General features: G+C 43.4%; 1 protein-coding gene across 4 annotated transcripts in view; it reads right to left on the bottom strand.

Moving 5' to 3' along the window:
• Positions 1 to 3688: 3688 nt before the first annotated feature.
• The window catches only part of PPP2R2B (protein phosphatase 2 regulatory subunit Bbeta), a 246092-nt gene continuing 230255 nt past the window's right edge, over positions 3689 to 19525 (bottom strand). For all 4 annotated transcript variants that reach the window (XM_082213497.1, XM_082213499.1, XM_082213500.1 and 1 more), the window contains 3 exons: positions 14516 to 14685; positions 12586 to 12677; positions 3689 to 9429 (listed from right to left, as the gene is read on the bottom strand). In XM_082213497.1, the coding sequence (XP_082069623.1) occupies positions 9150 to 9429; positions 12586 to 12677; positions 14516 to 14685 (542 nt within the window). In that variant the 3' untranslated portion in view covers positions 3689 to 9149. The remainder of the gene's footprint in view (positions 9430 to 12585; positions 12678 to 14515; positions 14686 to 19525) is intronic.

The following is a 19525-nucleotide window of genomic DNA, read 5'->3' as shown; positions in this document are numbered from 1 at the left end:
TGCAATGTAGGAATCTTTTGCCCAAGGTGGGGCTCAAACCCACAACCCTGAGATTTAGAGTTTCATGCTCTACCAATTGAGCCATGTTCCAAGGAGCTCAAGGTGATGCAGATGGTTCTCCACTCCTCCCTTAATCGCCACTGTGAGTTAGGTTAGGGTGAGAGGCAGTGAATAGCCCAAGGTCACCCAATGAGCTTCATTGCTGAGTGGGGTGCCAGAATGTCTTGGGCCGGCTCATAAAACAGGTCAAGATGATGCTTGAGTATGCACACAAGGAAGGTGAAGAATGTTGAAGGATTATTATTGTTATATATAACTTAGGCCCTTGTGAAGTTGCTTTACGGATAAACCTTAAGCGTTTCACTGTGTCTAGTTAGTACAGTGGTACCTCGGGTTAAGTACTTAATTGGTTCCAGAAGTCCGTTCTTAACCAGAAACTGTTCTTAACCTGAAGCACCACTTTAGCTAATGGGGCCTCCTGCTGCCGCCACGCCGCTGGAGCACAATTTCTGTTCTCATCCTGAAGCAAAGTTCTTAACCCGAGGTACTATTTGTGGGTTAGTGGAGTCTGTAACCTGAAGCGTATGTAACCCGAGGTACCACTGTACTGCCCAGCCCATCTTGTGCAGTTCCCCTTCATTTGCATGAGCTGGCCCCAGACATTTTGGCACCTAAAGCAAACCACAAAATAGCTCCCCCATCCCCACCAGGGAAGAAGGGGTGAGTGAAGCTGTGAAGTGGTGAGTGCAGACAGAAATGGAGCCCAAACATGGAGAAACAATACAGAGGAGTCAGCATGCTGGAGGGGACTCCAAGGTTTGCAGAAGTACCAAAAGAGGTCAAAAAACAAACTCAGGGGACAACCCTTCCTTAGTTACCACTGAGTGTTGTGCATCAGCTAAAAAAGGAAACTGGGAAACAGGGCTGAAGATTGTAATGGTATATTCTGGAGGGAGAGCGTGGGTGGCTGTCACCTTGAACAGGAGCGTCCCTGTTAAGGTGTGCAACATTTTGCTGCAAATCTTACTTGTTGCCATTCTCTGAACGAAAAGAAGCTTGTATTTATTGCAACCTTTTCAGGCTTTCAGTTTAGTCTTTGTTCTGCATCTGTTGTAAGGAAGGCAGATGATTTCCTCCTCTGCCCTCTTTAATGTCTCCTCAAATATTTGCTATGATCTCTGCACTCGTGTGTGAGGTGGCAAATTGTGGTTGTCTGTACCCTTTTCCCTCCATGTTGTGAAGCAAATTCCTCTTTGACTCCCAAAAATTATGAAGCACATGGTGTAGTTTGGAAAGGGGGTTGTTTATTACAGCAGTGGAAAACGTAGCATAGTGTCAAAGACAGAAGTTAAAAAGAAAAAAGTATCAATATTCCCCCCCAAAATAGGAATCGCTGCCATAGGGTTGCCCATTTCTATTTCCAACCTAAAAGTGGGAATTCTTCTTCCTCTCCCTCCCCAAAGAAGACTTTTTGTGGTATTAAATTAAGCTTTACTCAGAGAAGACCTCTTGAATTTAAGGGACCTAACTTAGCCATGTTCATTCATTGCAATGGGTCTACTCTGAGTAAAACCAAGCCTTTGTCTTAATTTTATTTACAAGTTGGAATTAGTTTCTTTAAAGTGACATTTTCCCCTGTGTGGTTCCAGTTAAGCATCCTTCTTGTGAAAACTACATCAAAACAGGCAGCTGAAAGGTTCTGCAGTGAGGACCACATAGGCACTGGAATTTCTGAGCTCATTATGCTTATCCATCAGATGTGCAATTTCATTTTCTCTCTTAAACATTGAAGTCTGCAATGGGAATGAGTGTGTGTGTGTGTGTGTGTGTGTGTGTGTGTGTAGGGGGGTTCACTTCATTATGATCCTGCTCCAGCTGGGTATGATCTTTGATTATTATTTTCCTTGTGAAGGAGCCAGCATGCTGATAGGGAGGAGAAGCCAGTCAGGCTGCTATATGAAATATGAAACGAGCATTTTACACAATGCATGTTTTACACTTGAATGTATTTGCTTCTGTAGCATCTGCATGCAGGGGTCCTTTGCCATTTTAATCATCCTGTTTGTTGGATGGCTGCGGCAGGAGAGGAGGCATCCACAGTCATGTTTCGGGCACAGAACAAGGGAAGCAGAACTATAGTCCTCCAGGGCTCTCTGGACTTTCCAGAGGCAATAGCAGCCAGCAGGGCAAGGTGGTGATGCTGAATTGGCTTTCCGATGCCAGGGTCGCTCCTGGTTATCAAGAAGGAAAGGGGGGAGGAAGCAAGGTCAGCACATTGGCAAAATCTTGGCCCCATCCACCTAAAAGGTTCCCCGGCGGGAAGGAAGAATGCAGCTGAAAAAGGCTCCCCACGCCCGGCATCAAAGCTCCCTGAAGATGGGTGTCCATTTTAAATAGGCTTCATAGGCTTCATAGTCTTTAGTGTCCAGCGTGGAATGTGTTATTATGCTTGCACATTTTGTTCCTTGCTTGAGAATTGGAAACTGAAAGGCTGTGTCATCAGTTTCCATAGCAAATTTGGATCCTGGCTGTTGGATAAATCTTTTCATTCCTTCATTAACTTTTTAATGCTTACTACTATAAAATAATGAAAGGCTTAGACCTTGGAGATACAATTAGACTGCTGCCATTGCACAAGCCTTCCTATAAGCATGTATAAGGAGGTAGGCCAAGCAATAGTAGGCACCAGGGGGTGGGCAGTCACTGGGGGCAGCCTACCCAGAACCCCTGAGAAGCTTAAGCCAATCCTGTATATTATTATGGTTGTGTCCTGTATCAATTACAAAAGGAGTCATGAACATTAGACGTTGATCAGTGACTAGGTGGTACTTTGGTGATTCCATTTTGAGGGAATGCACTCCATAGATTATGTCCAGCTCTTAGTGGTGCAACAACAAAACTGCTAGCAGAGTTGCAAAGCTAAGCAGAGTCCAGTATGATTTCAAATTAGATGGGGGACCAGTTTGAATCCTGAATTGCAGAAGGTTGCACTAGATGACCCTCAGGACCCCTTCCAACTCTACAATTCTATCTGTACTATGGAGATTATACTTTTCTAGCTATATTATAAACTCCACTTCAGAAATTATTTTGTATCATGATCATATTGTCCACGAAAGTTCACAGTAAGGGTTCATCCATGTTTGTCCTTGCCCAGCCAGTTCCCCCTGAGGAAACCCAATCTTTACTGCTGAAATGGAGCAAACTTCAACTGGGCCTTCTCCTGTTTGCTCTGATTTATTGCTAAAGTGCAGGTTTTCCCAGGAAAAGAGATGGGGGCAAGGGCAAAATCTCTCAGACTCGTGCCTGTAAAGCACAGAAGTGGAGCACAGCTTGTTCCTGTGCTTTTAAGGCATGGGACAAGCAAAAGTGTGGAGGAGCCCTCTATTATGACAAGGGGGAGATACCAATAGTTGTAAAAAAGGATTTTGAATGTGTCTGTTTCAGCATTTTTCTTTATATCAACAGGACCTTTTAATCCCTTGTAAAACGGTATGAATGATATAAAGCAAATGCATAGAGATTTCACAGGCTTTTTAATGGCCATGCCTTGTGTTGTAGACTTGATTAGCTTTGATTTTGTGTGGAGTAATCTGTGCTGATTGTCTTTTATGACTAGGTTATAGTTTCTGTGATAGATGACCTTTGTTCAGAATGCAGACACCAAGACCAAAATAATAAACCCATGCTGGGAGAAGGTTTCATTTATTAGAGTACATTTTCCCTGATACATTGAAATCAAAGTTCCATCTTTTAGAAGATGATTACAAACACCATAAAAGAAACCCCACATTTCACCTCTCTCATCAACCAACGTGTTGTATGGCAACCCAACTAAACAGATCTGCCAATCCTGGCTGCGTTAGGCAAGCACTTGACTCCTGATGCGGGATTATGAAGGGGCTGAGGAGGCTGCCCCTGATAAAACTCAAATGGAAGATTTTTTGGCAGCTCGGCTTTTCAGAGAGGTTTAGACTGTGGGTTAAAAATAATAGCCCTTGTCACTTCACATAGCCTTGTTATTGGAGATATTTAGTGCTGAGGCTGGGCTGTGGGGGTAGTATCTAGGATGTGATCATGTTGCTTCCTGCATCAGTGAACACAATATTGATTGTGAGCTGTCATGGCTTGGGCACACTTTATGGTACTCCAGCAGGCTGCCTTCGACAGTGAATCATGCCACATCTCTCATGCACTGCATTATCTTAAGACAGCCGTAAGAGCAATGGGGTGTCCTTCCCTAATAATACACCTCTCAAATATCTCTGTAGCTCTTCTAAAATAAGGCAAGCATCCAAGAAATTAGCAAACTAGCTCCTTAATGCTGCTATCATTTATGTATTTTTGGATTCTGAAATCCATTCAAGCCCATGGTGGTGAGCCAGAGTTTCTTGTCATAAAGCTTACATTTTTCAAAAGTGAGGAAGTGAGCATCACTAGGACAGACAGAGTGAGAAATCTCTCTCTTCTTTTTTTTGCCCTTTGCCTCTCTAGCCAAGCCACCAGGTTCTTTTGAACAGCTCACCTCTAAGCAGAGCTTGATGCCAACATACCGTTGGAGCACATGACCCAGTCACTATATTATAAAACCTTGGAAAAATCTCCAGATGAATCTCTTCCACAGAAATGGTTGATTCCCTTCTGAAAGTTCAAAAAGTGTTATAGCTGTTTGGTCTGTCTCATACAACAAATCAGCTTGTCCATTCAGTAATATGACAAATACAATTGGAAACTGCAAACAAAAAACAGCCTATTACTCAAATATTGGATGGGTAGGTATGCAGCTGGATACTATGCTTGCAGCTTTAAGCGCACAGGGGGCAGAGGTGTTATGCACTTATGCCCCTCTCAGATCCATGGGCTATACTCCTGACCCTTTGATTCACCTGTTATTCCTTCGGGTTTCTGAAAGGTGAACTCTTTTCAGTCTGTTCTCCAAGCATTGGCTCCTCCCACCCAAGTCTCTTCCTTCCTGCTTCCTGTTCCACTGAAAACTCACTCATTAGTGGACCAAATTCAAGGGCTCACCCTAACCAGCTCTGTGGCCATCCGTATTGCCGCACAGCCCTATTGATTATTAAAGAAAGACCTTTAGCAGAATGTGGGGTGATGCAGTGGCAGCAGAGATGGCTCAGAAACAATCCTAAGCACTGTGAGGCATGTGTTGGCCCTGAGAGGAAAGGGGGGGGCACCTTTTGACATGTGTGATCTACTCAGCTAGAAGTGTCCCACCTACTGAGAAAGCTATGCCAGATTAAATTTGTCTTCTAGTCTGACAAGAACTTTCTTAATAAATGTCAACGTAAACTCTGGTGCAGCTGGCACATGGGAAGGAGTTGGGTTGTAAAGCAGGGCATTGTCATGGAATGACAATAAGGAGAAAGGAGTGTGAAAGGAACTTCACATTCTTTGGCATTATGATGCCCACAGTCGTATGGAAACCATCCCTTCCCAGCCTATGGTTGCGTATCCTTGGAGTCTTCTTAGTCACTGACTGCTTATGTGTGCTATGCTCTGTGGGGTCCCTTGACAGGAAACAGATGATGGGAGACAACCTGAACACAGAAGTACTTGGTGTGGTCACAGTGCAAAAGCCTGGCTAGCAGCGAGTACCGTCAAGGATACACTTGAAGGATGCAAACCATAGGATGGTACTGTGAGCTCTTTCCATGCAATGGGCTTTCCAGCTCCCGTAAGTATTCTGACAAGAGCACTGCACACTGTTTGATAAGCTATTATTGAAACTCTTAGGAGTGTTTCCATTGTGTTTTATGATGCAGCAAGAGAAGGGAGATCTGAAACCCTGGTACATACATCCAAAGACATTGCTGGATCATAACCGTAAGCATTTATGCCAGCATCTAACCTCGCTGTACTGAGGTGGTATATTTCTGAACACCTAAGGCTGGTGACAGACAGGGGATGAATACCATTTTCATTGTCCTTCCTTTTTGTGAGTCTCCTCAGGGGCATCTGTTAGCTGCTGAATGCTGGACTAGAGTAACCTTTGATCAACCCAGCAAAGAAACCTTTCCCTTAAAAGCTGTCACCTTTATTCTCTGCTCATAGAACACACATGAGACCAAAGAGAAGCAAGAGATTTAGTCTAGAATCCAAATTCTAGACAATGTTCTTTGCGTGAACGAGCCCTTTGAGTCTGCCATTGGGTGACCTTAGTGCCAATGGCATAGGGTTGGGATCCTCGCTCAGAATTTGGAAATTAGCAACTCCACACCAGAACATTTGGGAGACAATTTTACTTCTGATACCAGAGTGCAGCCTTTCTTTACAGGAAGAAAAAAAAAAGACCCTTTTTTTAATTAAGAAAATGACTCATTTACTCCTGCTATTTTTTTTTATCATTTTGTGTTTGTTTTTTTAAAAAAGAGGTTACTCCTGAAAGCCATTACTTGTAATAAATTTATAAGCCAGCATACTTTTTTTTCCTGTAGTCATTCCTTTAAACAAGGCAAAACATCTAATTTGCCCCTGACCTGAGCAGTCTCGTGAAGAGCAGGCAGGGAGTTAAGTAGTTTAATAACAATGAAAAAGCTTGATTCCAAATATCTGAACTTCCTCTTGCTCCCAGGACTATCAAATCAGTGTCCCCTTCCCTGGCTTCCGTGCAGCCTTGTAGTATTTTGATGTCTCTTGAGAAAAGTGCAGGCAAAGTCTTGCTCGTAAGGTGTAAGAGGTGGTCAGCTGGGCACAGGAAAAGGCTGGGCTTTTAAGAATCCTTTACCCGAGAGGGTGTTTAGAAATTCTTGTATGCTTCACGGCAACAATCACAAAGGTTGGAGCTACTGCCCCACTTTTCACAATCAGAGGAAACAAGAAGCGCATTGATCTTCAGATATCCACCTTGTCAGAGAATGCATTGGTTTTACTTCTTGAGGGTCTGTTCTCTGATCATAATTTTATTTACTTGTTTTTATTATTATGGTAGTTTGTTTTTTAAAAAACCCACCCTCCCAAACCAATCAATTGTTCAAGAAAGGCAAGACCTAGATTAGATCCTTGTAGTGGAATAGGATAGTTTACCATGCAAAAACGAAGAGCTAATCTTCATATTGCGGAACCAATATCCAGCCAGGCGAGGATAGCAATACATGTTGGTTGGGTGGCTATTTTTCTGTGTGTGTGTTTGTTTCATTTAAATTCCATAAATTAGCAACTCAAGAGTTCGTTCTTTTAAAAGGAGGAGAAAAAAGAACAAATGTCTACGGGAATAAATAAATAAATAAACAATATTTAAACACGCACTACTAAAAATAAAAAAGGAGAGGGAGGAACCCTCCCTCCCTCCCACACACAAATACATATTTATGTCATGCAAGAGATTGAAAGAGAACTTTTTTTAAGTTCTCTCAGCCAAAGCAAAGATAAAAATTTAAAAATAAAATAAACTCACAGGAATTGCAGAAGAAAGCTCAGATTTGTTTTGGTATGCAAAAAAGTTGCATATTGGAAGCATTGGGTTTCTTTTTTGTTTTGTTTTGTAAGGTATTTTGTATACCAGCAAAAGGCACCACAGGATCAACCCAGCCAAATCCCTATGAGGACATCTGTGGGGTGTGATGAAAAAAGGTAAGAGCCCTCATGGTTCTTCATGAATGATGAGTCGAAATGTCTATACTGTGTACCTGTGTTTTTTTCTGTCTTGGCTTTGCTTTTCTTCTGTCTGAATGCCTTTCCAGAAAACAAAAATAGAGCTTAGTGATCCTTAAAGTAGCACTAGCATCATGTCCGCATGCAATGATGGAAGGACAAAGTGGACCTATTGCAAGTGGGACAGCGACGCTTCTGTGGGCTGGGCCTGGGCAATTCACATATTTTTCAGCTGGGGGAAAAATTAAGAGGTTGGATTTGTGTTCTAGCACGGAATGAGAACTATGGACTGATTGAAACTAAATTTAAAGGCGGCGGGGGCAGAATGATGGAATGTCACAAAGGCTGTGGGCTGAGACACTGCTGTCATGTGTAATGCGTTGGTAACAAGAGCTTAGGACTTGCCGCTCTTTGCCATTGACAAAGAACAAATACAATTTTGTATGAGGTCACTGGCTTGAATGGTATAGAGGGGGGAGATTCAGCATCTCAAACACTCAGATCCAGCCAAACATAAGCAAACAAGCACTTTTGCAGTCAAAACATGTGCTTGTATCTGTCCCATTGAGATCAATGGTGCTTAAAAAAAAATTAGATTATGCTGGATTGTACCCTAGGAAACATTAAGTTAATGGCATAGTTATGGTAGTCACCACAGATGTCAGATACCAGCCAATAGGAGGTTGTGACACCTGTGCAACATAAAATGGCACGTAAAAATGCAACAAGTCCTCTAGCTGGAAAGAACAGGGCTGGGGCGGGGGGGAGCAGAAATGGCATTTCACCCAAAGCAAAATCTTGTGGTTTTGCAATGCATTAGCTAGCTTGGGCAAAAATACATTTGTACCTCTCATAACAACAGTGTTACAGCAAAACATTTATTGTGTGACAAATATGCACAATAAATGATAATCTGGAAAGGCCCTGAGTTGATAAAAGGTAAATGCCATTTTTAAAAAGGGGAAAGGACAATTAGAGGGGGGGGGGGAATGAACCAGCAAAGGAAACTGAATTCCTGTTTGGGGATGGGGATGGCTGTAAAACCCAAAGATCTCCAAAACTGAAATTGGGTAACTTAATCTTTAGATACAGTAATACATCATTGTATTTTATGGCCTTGCTTGCATTTTTTCTTTTTTTTGTAAATATATTACTATAGTCTTAACTTCTGTATAAATTGGAAGATGTCTAGAACAATATTTTTAAAGAAACTAAAAGCTACTACTGAGTACTGGGGAAAAATAAAGCGCAAATAATTCAAGCTTGCTGTTGAATTAATGGTGTCACTTTGTAGGTCTCAATACTTGGAAGTCAAATGTTCCTAATGGGCTTTGCCAACCCAATTTCTTAAGGTTTGGGGGAAAGCAATAGACACTGGAATCTGAGTGCTTGCCTCTACATAACTAATGTCTGCAGAGGAATAACAAAACAAATAAGGAGGAGAAGGGGGAAAATTAAACGGAAGAAACATTTTAAAACTTGTGTTTGCTAGTTAGTACCCAGTACGTAAGATTCCTAAGGAACATCTCCCCCACCCCTTCCTAGTTAACCTTGTCCTGAAATATATACAGGTTATTTGTTGCTGCCACTGCTATGATATTTTCTGAAGGATGCCAAGCTGTATGCAGGATCTTCTTGCTAAAGTCCAGACTGTCCACACTAATTTCATCTTTTCTCCGTTTGCCCCCCACACAAACTTTGCGGGGTTTCAGGATGGCACGGGGTTTGCTGTTTTCCCTTGAGGCCTCCAGGGTCACATCACGCTTGGTGTTGCGATCAAACATTCTGAAGAAATTGTTGTAGGAGCCGGTCATGATGACACTGAGGAGCAAGCAAAGAGAATGGGGTGAGAACAGAAATCAAATCAGGTGACGTACCCAATAGAATTAAAACCTGTTTTGTTTCCCTTCCTGTGCATTTTCTGCCATACCCAATGATGATGGCATTAGTTTAGCCTTAGATAAACACTCCAGGGCCCTTTGGCAGAAAAAGAGGCACTGAGGTGTAGAATAATGAATGGGGTGTAGGTGGAATTTTCTGTCCTCCAGATTTGTTGACTGAGGTGAGGTTTCACTTCCCCTAATGGTTGGGCTGATTCTAGCCAGCATGATTGTTTGTACAGCTGAGAAAAATCTCACTGCTTATATCCCTGCAGCTTCAAATCCTATTTAACAGGTACTGGGAATTGGGAGCACCTGGCAATGAGGAAGCATAGTGCAGGGAGCCCTATTATACTCCTCCTTCTCAGATTCTTACGTTTTTCACCCAATCCACAGATCCATGAGTGGGGAAAAGATAACAAAAAAGCTTTTCACATCAAAGAGGAACCGTATTTTTCACTCCATAAGATGTACCTAGTTTTTAGAGGGGGAAAGCAAGAAAAAAAATAATTCTGTGCAGAGAATGTAAGCCGCTCTCACTTTTCTTGCTTTAAAGCGAGCAAAGCGAGAGCCACTTATATGGCTTCTGTCCTGCTTTGCGCAGCTCTCACTTTGCTTTCCCATCCCTCCTCCCTGTAAAAGAGGAGGAGGAGACACCGGAACAGGTGCTTTGCTTGCTTTACAGCGAGGCAGGAGGAGGGATGGGCAAGCAAAGTGAGAGCTGCGCAAAGTGGGACAGAAGCCATGTAAGCAGCTCTTGATTTGCTTGCTCCCGTCCATCCCTCCTCCCACTTTGCCGTGAAGCCAGCAGAGCTAGAGGCGCTGCACAGCTCTCATTCTTACTCTGCTGGCTTCAGCAGAGAAGCGCAGCACCTCTTCAGTGAAGCAGGAGGAGGAACGGAAGGGAGCCCTTACACGGAGCCCTTACGTCCCTCATCCCGCTTCGCTGAGAAGCCAACAGAGCAAGCTGTGCAGCTATCACTCTCGCTGAAGCCAGCAGAGCAAGAGCGATAGCCACACAGCGGCTCTTGCTCTCCTGGCTTCACAGTGAGCGACGAACAGGAGCCATGGCTCCAGCTGCGGAGGCATCACTCAGCTTGCAACTGCAGCAGTAGCCAATTGATCCCTCTGCCGCCCAGTGCATTCGCTCCCTAAGACATTTCCCCTTACTTTTTAGGAGGAAAAAGTGTGTCTTATGGAGCAAAAAATACGGTAATCAGCCAAATCTGGACTTGCTGTATGTACTTAACCATCTCAGAACAGAAAGATACAAATATGGGCTACAATGGGATTCCTTAATCTGGTTTTCTATCAATGTTATTGACTTTCAATTCCCACCATCTCCCATCATTGGACAGGCTGAGGTGATGGGAGTTTGAGTCCAATATTTGGAGGTTATCTGCTGACATGCCATCTTTTGTCATGCTTTCAGGTGTCTGGATCAGAGTGACCACTAATTCCACAAGGCTATGCAATTTTTCTCTTCTGCTAATATCCTGTGCACAGAGAAGAAATACTCTGAGCACACTTCGGTCTTTATGAGATCCAGGTATGACTTAAGAATCCAGAGCAAAATCCCTGTCCTCAGACCCCCAAGTAAGAGATAGGAAATCTGTGACCCTCCAAATTCAGATCTGTGACCCTCCAAATTCAGTTGGACTCCAAATCCCATCAGTACCAGCCAGCACTGCCAGTAGCAAGGGATGATGGGAGCTGTAATTTCCCATCCTTGCCCTAAGTAACAGCTGCAAGCCCCTTTGGCTGTCTGCAAATGAAAATGGACAAATGTACTACAATGACAACCAGCAAATGTCATGTTTAATTTTACACTGCAGATGAAGTGACAGATTTTGGAAGGCACATCAATCACCAAATTGGGAACATGAACATCTTTCTGATAAGCAAGGTGTTTACAAATAAGGTGACAATTTAGTTAGCAATATTTGTCAAAGCACAGCTAGAAAAACATCACAACTCATCTCTGTTCCATTTCTAAAGCGGAGAGAATGCTCCATTTGCGGGGCTGCCTCAGTTGCCTTTGCATGGGGAGTGAGGGTGCTACCTTTTCTTTCCAGGAGAAAGAGGTAGCCTGCCTGCCCCCTTGGGTGTCAGCGGCAGAGGGACTCCCTTCCCCCCGGTGGTGGTAGGAGGAACAAGCTGCATTGGCCCCGGCCATGTGAGGCGCAACCTCCTTGGCTCCCTCAGTGGGAGCAGTGGTGTTTCCCCCCTGGTGGGCCCAAGGCCAATGTAGCTTTTCCCTCTCTTTCAACATTGTGGTGTATCGCCAGGTCGTGATGTTTGCCTGGTGATACATCGCACTGTTGAAAACGTGGAATTGCCCAGCCCTAGCAGTGAGCAGAACTCCACTAGGGGAGGCAGACTTGTCGGCTGTCACAGAGAGACGGGGATGGCACTTAGAATGCCTCTGAATCCAAGGCTGCGCTGCTGGAAAGGACAAGCCCCTCCTGAGATGCAAATGCTGTGATCTTTCTGCCTCCATAAACCAAGGTGTAAATAAACTACATTTCTAAGACACTGCAGACTCTCTGTGCCTTGATGTTCCAATGGAAAAACAACCTTGGTTGAGTGCCACAGCTTTTTTCCCTGCCTGCCCCCCGGCTGATGAACAAATGTCAAGTTTCATTCAGCTTCACAATGATATCTACACCACATCAACAGGGGCATAGCATTGGGGGTGGAGGTAGGTTGCCAGGGCGATTGTCCCAGGCAATTTTTAAGAGGAGTGTTGTTCAGATCACCCTCTCTTAGCCAGCCCTATGGTGCTTTTGCAAGGCTGGGATCTGATCAGATCCAAGCCTTGCAAAGCAGCTCAGGGAGGGCAGCCTGAGAAGGATGCCATGCGCTATTTGACCCCAGCTTCGCCCTCAGGGGGCTGGGATCAAAGGGCACGTGTCCTTCTCATGATGCCCTCCATGAACCAGTCCTGTTTGTGAGGCTCACGACTGGCACACGCTTTCCCCCTCAGCCCAATAAACACACACACTGCCGCTGCTCATGAAGCAGAAGAAATGCAAGATCAAACAGTGCCAAGAGGCAACTAGGGGTGGGATAGCCAAAGTAAAAGGAGGCTTCTTACCTGTCAGACCCATTCCACACACATTCAAATTTATCAAAAATGCAATCGTTCTCGTAGAGGGAGCACAGCTTGCTGCGGAGGTAATCATGAACCTAAGGATTGAGGCACAGACAGAAAGGGTGATGGTAAAACAAGGTTCAGTGGGAATCATAATCCAAAGCCTGATTTATAAATCTTGTGAACCAACACGACATAATATCCACTAGTTCCCTACAAGCTCACCTCTTACTCATTTAGGTTATCAGATACATTAATCCTGGAGACATCTTCTACAGTGGATACATTAAGCTCTTCATTACTAATCCAGAAGCATGACTCAAAAGAAATGATGTTCACAAGGTACTTAAGGGAAGAACACAGCAGTCCCATGGGAGAAGGCTGCTCCATTACCAAAGAGTGGGAAAAGACAACCTCAAAAATCATCTATTAGTATGGTGATGGGGGAGAGACGTGGGTAAGAAGAGCACTCAGCAACCTTATTTTCATAACAAAGATTCAATGAAGGGTGAAGCTGTCCAAGAATCAATGCACACACTTGCTTTGCAAGCTCCAGTTATCTGTTCCAGTAGTCTAGGTTTAATGTGTATAGGGAGAAGTCCACCCTGGCATCCAAGAACAATGTTGGAGGATACAGGTTTAAGGGGCAGGCCCAAGACTTTATGCTGCCTGAAGCAAAGGGGCAAGATGATGCCTTCCCAATTCCACATACAGAAGCCACTTGGGTTGGCAATCTACTCTTACTTCAGCACTGGCGAAGGGGGCAGCATCTTCCACTGCATCTGAGGGCAGTAGAGCAGAATGACACACACAGTGCTCTGCTCCAATACTTTTGTAATTCCTGTCCACCAGCCAGCACCTGCTACCTCAAGTGGTTGCCTCATTTTACCTAATGGTAGGGCTGGCCCTGATCCCTCCCCTCCACCTACAGGGTGGAATTCGTATAATGAGTTCCATCAGCAGAAGCCCTGCACAAGGACTTCTGCTTGCACAACAGGGTCATTCTTCATGCCCTGAATACCTTTGAAATTGAGCCAGGGGAAAAGGGAGGGTTAGGAGAACCACCAGAACAGTATGCAGGGAGAAATGGGGAGGTGATTCTGCCTGGCAAGCTGAAACGCTTGCACTGATGGAATGTTTGCAATAGCGTGATGCTGAATTCCCCTCATAACGATCAAAGCAGAACCTCTGCCCAGGTAAGAAGCATTACATTCAAATAATTCAGAGCAGTCCTAGTTTATTGATGGAGAGTGTGCTCTGCATGCAGAAGGACCCAGGCATATCCAGTTAAAGAGTGTCAGGTAGCATGCAGCAGCAGGAACTGCCCCATTGGCTGAGATGTTGAAGAGCTCCCAGCCAAAGTAGATAATAGTGGTCTACATGGACTGATGGTCTGCCTCTATATAAGACAGCTTCATGTATAGTTTGGCCCCTTGGCCTTGCTCCTGAAAGAGACAGTCTGTGTTCCCTCAAAGATCCCTAAAGGCACACCAACGCTATTAGGCAAGAGAACACAAGTATATTCCAAGCCTCATCAGCAATTTAATTACTTTGGATTTTTTGACAAGCAGCCTTAAAATTATGCCATTTTCCATGAGATCATATGCAACAGAAAAAACAAAACGCAAGTATCATTCTAATTTCAGTTGGAATGGAAAGGAGCATCCTAAACAATGAGGACTTTGCCTGGTAGTTCAAAGAACTCATAACAGTAGTTATGTAGCAGCTTTGAATGTTTAAAGTGCTTTACATAGATTGGGTTTGGCCCAGACTTAAGTAATATTCAGAGCAGAATAACTGAAATCAAACGGGTTTAAGTTATGTCTAACAGTGGATCAACTCTAAGTATGACAAAGCCTGGGTGCATCCCTTTATCTTTAATTCCTACCACCCATTTATTCACAACACACACAAAATCTTGAGGATGAGGTACCTGGTATGTTTCAATCGGTCTGTTCTCCATGTTGAGGTCCCACACCTTGACAGTGAGATAGTCCCTGGTCATGATGTACCTCCCGCTGTGACTGAACTTAACATCAGAAATTGAAGAGATGATCTCAGAAAAAAACGACCTGTTACTTGGGTCTTCGGGCTCTTCAAAAACTATACAACACACAAAAAAAAACAAGTCACTTAAAACATAGCCAAGGCACAAGTCAATAGGGCTGGTGCCAATGTGGTAAGTATAATAGGGCTGGTGCCAATGTGGTAAGTATTGAAGTATTGATGTGTTTCACTTGCACAACAGTGTGGAAATATTTAATGGAAAATGGTTACAGTTCAGGATAGTATCCAGATATAAGTGCTAGCGGAGCATTCCCATCTGTCTTTGTCAACCGAGGAGCGGGGATATGCCAACCCCCTAACCCTTCTTCAAAGAGCACGGCTCTCTGCAATCATGAGTACAGCTAAATGCCTAAAGGCTTTGTTTTGAATCTGGAACCCCAGTCGGACAGGGTTCTGGGTCACGTGGAAGTGTTTGCATATACAGATTTATGCCTAAAACCTACATTGCGGACAACTGTGCTCCATGTACATCTACACCCTCATTCTGACAAGCACAAAGGCAAGAATGCCCGAAAAGGGCTACAATAGCTTTCATTTCGCAGAAAAAACAAGACCATAAATAACATAATTCTGCAAAAATACAGTCTTATCAGGGAGTAAGCCTTATTTAAATCAAAGGGACTCACTTCTAAGTACATATGCATAGGCTTGCAGTGTTAGAACTCATCTGAAAGTATCCTTTTAAAAAAATGTTTCTGTTTTATTTTACTGTGTTTTGAAATTTTGCAAGCTTCCCTGGGAAAAATGTATTGAAGTGGGCTATAAATATATAACATTTTATAGGGGTAGGTAGGTAGGTAGACAACACAATAGGAGGAGGAATGGATAAAGTCCACTTTTAAATATGCAATATGTAAGCAAATTTGAACAGTTTCAGATGCCTCACAGAAAGAGCAATGATGCAAAAGCCAAGGATCAGCACTGAAGTCTTAACAAGATCTTGTTTTTTCAGTCCTTAACATATAATTGCCAGAGTGAGATTGCTTGTTTTGCCAGCTTTTTCATTCACCTGACAATCTCAAACTCCATCAAGCTACCTACATTTGCATTTCAATGTTTCAATGCATGGCATCATTAAATATATATACCTGTAGACTATAAAATATTAATTTCTTAAATTAAAATGCAACAGAACAAATTAAGCTTTCACACCTGGACTCCCACTGAATGACTGGCAGCAAACCAAAGTAAATAACAGTTTTTAGGAATCTAAACAGAAGTGTAGTATGATTACATCATGTGAGAAGTCAATGAAACGGCACCCACTTTATGCCACCTTCTGATTTGTAAAGTTGGCTTCCATGGGACCAAACTTTGGTCCACTGGATCAGAAGCCAGAGGGATTAGTTCTTCAGCTTCACAGAAACCTTGAGAATCTTCCTGTCTTTGTTGCAGAGGGCTACTGGCCAACTGCACCATACAGTTAAACCGCTTTTAACAGTCATCAGCAACCATTCCCATTCCCAGAATTCAATGGGAAGAGGGACTGATTATTAAACCACTGTGGGGACTGTAGCTCTGTGAGAGCAATGGTCTCCTAACAACTCTCTGCACCCTTAACAAACTACAGTTCCCATGATTCCTTGGAGGAAGTCAAGACTGTTAAGAATGGTGTGAGAGTGCTTTAATTGTATGAAGCAGATGTAGCCTGGGTTGCTTATAGAAATCCTTCTGGATCAGGGTGAACCCAAGTGTAGGACATTCTGCCTGGCAACTATGGCTAAATGTGGACTTCCCTGCATCTCCTTTCTGACCTTCTTCCTAAGAAATTTATCTTGCTTCTGTCATGGAACAGCTCATCTATATGCTGCATTCTGCTTTTCCTTACCCAACTATAGTGTGTGTCATGCCTATCTATCTATATCATATATATATATATCTCAAGGTGATCTGGGCACTGTCAGCTGGTCCTGGACCCTCAGAACGGTTGAGATTTTAATGACTAGGACATTTTAATGAGAACACTCATCTTTAAAAGAATGGACCAATCTCTACCAAGCCATCAATTAGTGGAGTAAGAAGCACTTGTATCAAAGCTGCCACCAGTCAAAGAGATTTAAAGCTTTACGGGCCAATCAATATATGGCGTTAGCCAATCGAAGTCAATACAGAGGTTTCAGAGCAATCGCTTACTTCGTGTATATATAAATCACAACTGAATGGCCCAAGAAAGCAGACCAATGCAACTGTGAAGTTAAGACCCTTTTTTTGGCAGGAAAAATTTCAAGGATGCGTTCAATGGATGAGTTTTAGGACCCTCACCATGTTTTTTCAAAATGTTATATTTATATTAAGTAATCATAAAATAAAGATATGATACCACAGCAGAACTTGAGAAAGAGCATCTTCCATTGTTAGCATACTTTACTTTTATGTGTGACAGTGGCTCTATTGGTAAAAGTAAATAAATCTTATGACCATATGTGAACTCTTAAAACAACTACCGGAAGTTTTCTCCACTACCATCATTCCACAATTAACTGTGGTGACAGCTTGGTTCCTCAGCTGTGGACAATAACCTGAAATCAGGGATGGGGGACCTTTTTCAGCCCAATTTTTCAGCCACATTCCTTCGGCACCACCTGCCAGTGGTGGGGCAATGAATATAAATTCTACCTTTGCAGAGCAAGCAAATTTCTACACCTACTCATGCCCATTCTCTACCTTCCATCCAGGGAAGACAGACACATCATCAAAGATATATTCCAGTCAGGCAAAACACTCAATGCAAGTGTTAATCAGGGCTGCAGAGGCACTCTGGCCAGGGAGAGTCTCAAGGGCAGCTAGAGAGGCTTGAAGGGCCACATTCAGATGCAAAGCTTGCATTTCCCGACCCCTTGCCCTATGTGTAAGTGAGCGTTTGGGTAAATTGTGTTATGCTTTTGTTGGGGTTGGTGGAATCCTAGATTAAATTTTGTTCTGACTCGTAGTGTTAAGGCTGCCCAAGTTGTAGCACATGGGATTGTTGGTTCTGGTAACTGTGTTTGTGGGGGTTTTAGATTTGGCTGAATGTATACAGGCTGTCCGGCCTACGGGTGTATTAGTGAGTGTGGAATTTGTGTGGTTACTGAGTGAAAACTTGCTTTATGGATTTTATTATTGTATCTTTTTATTATTTTATATGCTGGTATATTATTATTGTTCAGTTTTCTTTGTTGACTGCTTTGGAATCTTTTCTGATGCATAGAAGTATTATAAACACTTGAAAAAAAATGAGGGAGAGGGAGAGAAGGAGAAGGAGGAGGAGAAACTACATGTATATTTGACCAAAGGAAGCACATTTCTGTGGCCAGGGCAGAAAACATGAAGTGTGGCTAAAACAAGACGAAGCTTAAGGAAATTTCTTAGAGACAGTAGGATTTCTTTCGCACTGCATGGATTCAGCTGCAATGCTGTGTTCTCACCCTTCGAAGGGTAATGACCCACTTGACACCTAACATCCTGGCAATGAGAATTTTATTTACTTATTAAAAAAAATAAGTCTGACACTAGCAGTCAGACCTCCTGCAGGAAAAACTGGGGAAGAGAACCATACCAGAGCAGTTTTTCCTTTCTCAGCACAAATATTTGGTGAGTTTCATTGCCCTCTAACTGAATGCTGAGCTGTGAAGTCCTGCATTTTGGAATATGGTGTGTGCAGGGAGGAGGGATGGAAACATCCCAAAGTGCCAGGATAAATGATCTCTCTACAAATCTGAAATGGCACTGCTCACAGCAGTCTCCAGCTTGAGTTCCTTTAGCTGCCAGCAGGAAATCTCATGACTTGTGGGTTTTTCAAAAATAAAACGAAAACATCAAGAGAAGGGGAGGGGATCAAGATCTGAGCTGGCTTGCACAAAGCACCTAACTTCCACAAGAGCTTGTCGTGGCTGTAATAATTATGGGCTCAGGCACACTAGGAGGCAGGATTTGGGAGGAATTTTTAACAGCGGCATCATTTCTATGGGTTCTGTTATGTGCAAAGCTTGAGTCAAGTTTGCTGGTTCTAAAGTGACAGCAGAGGCGATGGGCTGACTTTTGCTGCAGCCGAGGAAAGAGAAATTTGCAACCACCACCAAATTATACAAAACCTGAGCATGTGAAAAACTCAGGGTCAGCCTAATTGTGATGTTGCAGATCTCCATATATTTTTATTTCTATTTTAAAGCAGCCATGGGGGGGGCACTGAATTTGAGGGTGGAGTGGGGTTAACTTTGCCCTGCTTTATTTTCCTGATGTAAATACCCCACCAACCAATATCTGCAGGAGTGAAGAACCTGCAGATCCTGCTCTACTGCAACTCCCATCACCCCAAACATTTGCCATGCTGGCTGGGACTGGAGGGAGCTGCAGCCCAGCAATATATGGAGGGGTATAGGACAGAAAAGGTAAGAGGCCATCCACCTTTCAGTCATGCTCCCTTGGTTTCTATACATCTTGTACCATCCTGTAAAATCTCTTTTAGAGAAATATGCACACAGTGGAAGCAAAATCATTCTTAAATTCAGGTGTGCATGTAAATAGCAGTGCAATTTATATATACAGTTGTACCTTTGTTTTCGAACTCCTTGTGACTCGAACGTTTTGGCTCCCGAACGGCGCAAACCCAGGAGTGTGTGTTCTGGTTTATGAACTTTTTTTGGAAGCCGAATGTCTGAGGTGGCTTTTGCAGCTTCCAGTTGAGTGCAGGAAGCCTTGGTTTTCGGAAGTCGAACAGACTTCTGGAACGGATTCCGTTCGAGAACAAAGGTTCGGACTGTACTGCCTGATTTGAGCCAGACTGCTGCAGCGGGGGAGAAGGGGAGCAGGGCCACTGCATTAGCTCTAATGAGACCCCTGCTCCTTCTGGCTCCTCCTCTGGTCATTATAGGAAGATCTTGAAGAACTGGTGCCCACA

Source organism: Podarcis vaucheri (genome assembly GCF_965113315.1).
Source record: "Podarcis vaucheri genome assembly, chromosome: 2".
Lineage (NCBI taxonomy): Eukaryota > Metazoa > Chordata > Lepidosauria > Squamata > Lacertidae > Podarcis > Podarcis vaucheri.
Note: the sequence above shows the minus strand (reverse complement) of the source record. Positions and strands in the feature narration are given on the sequence as shown.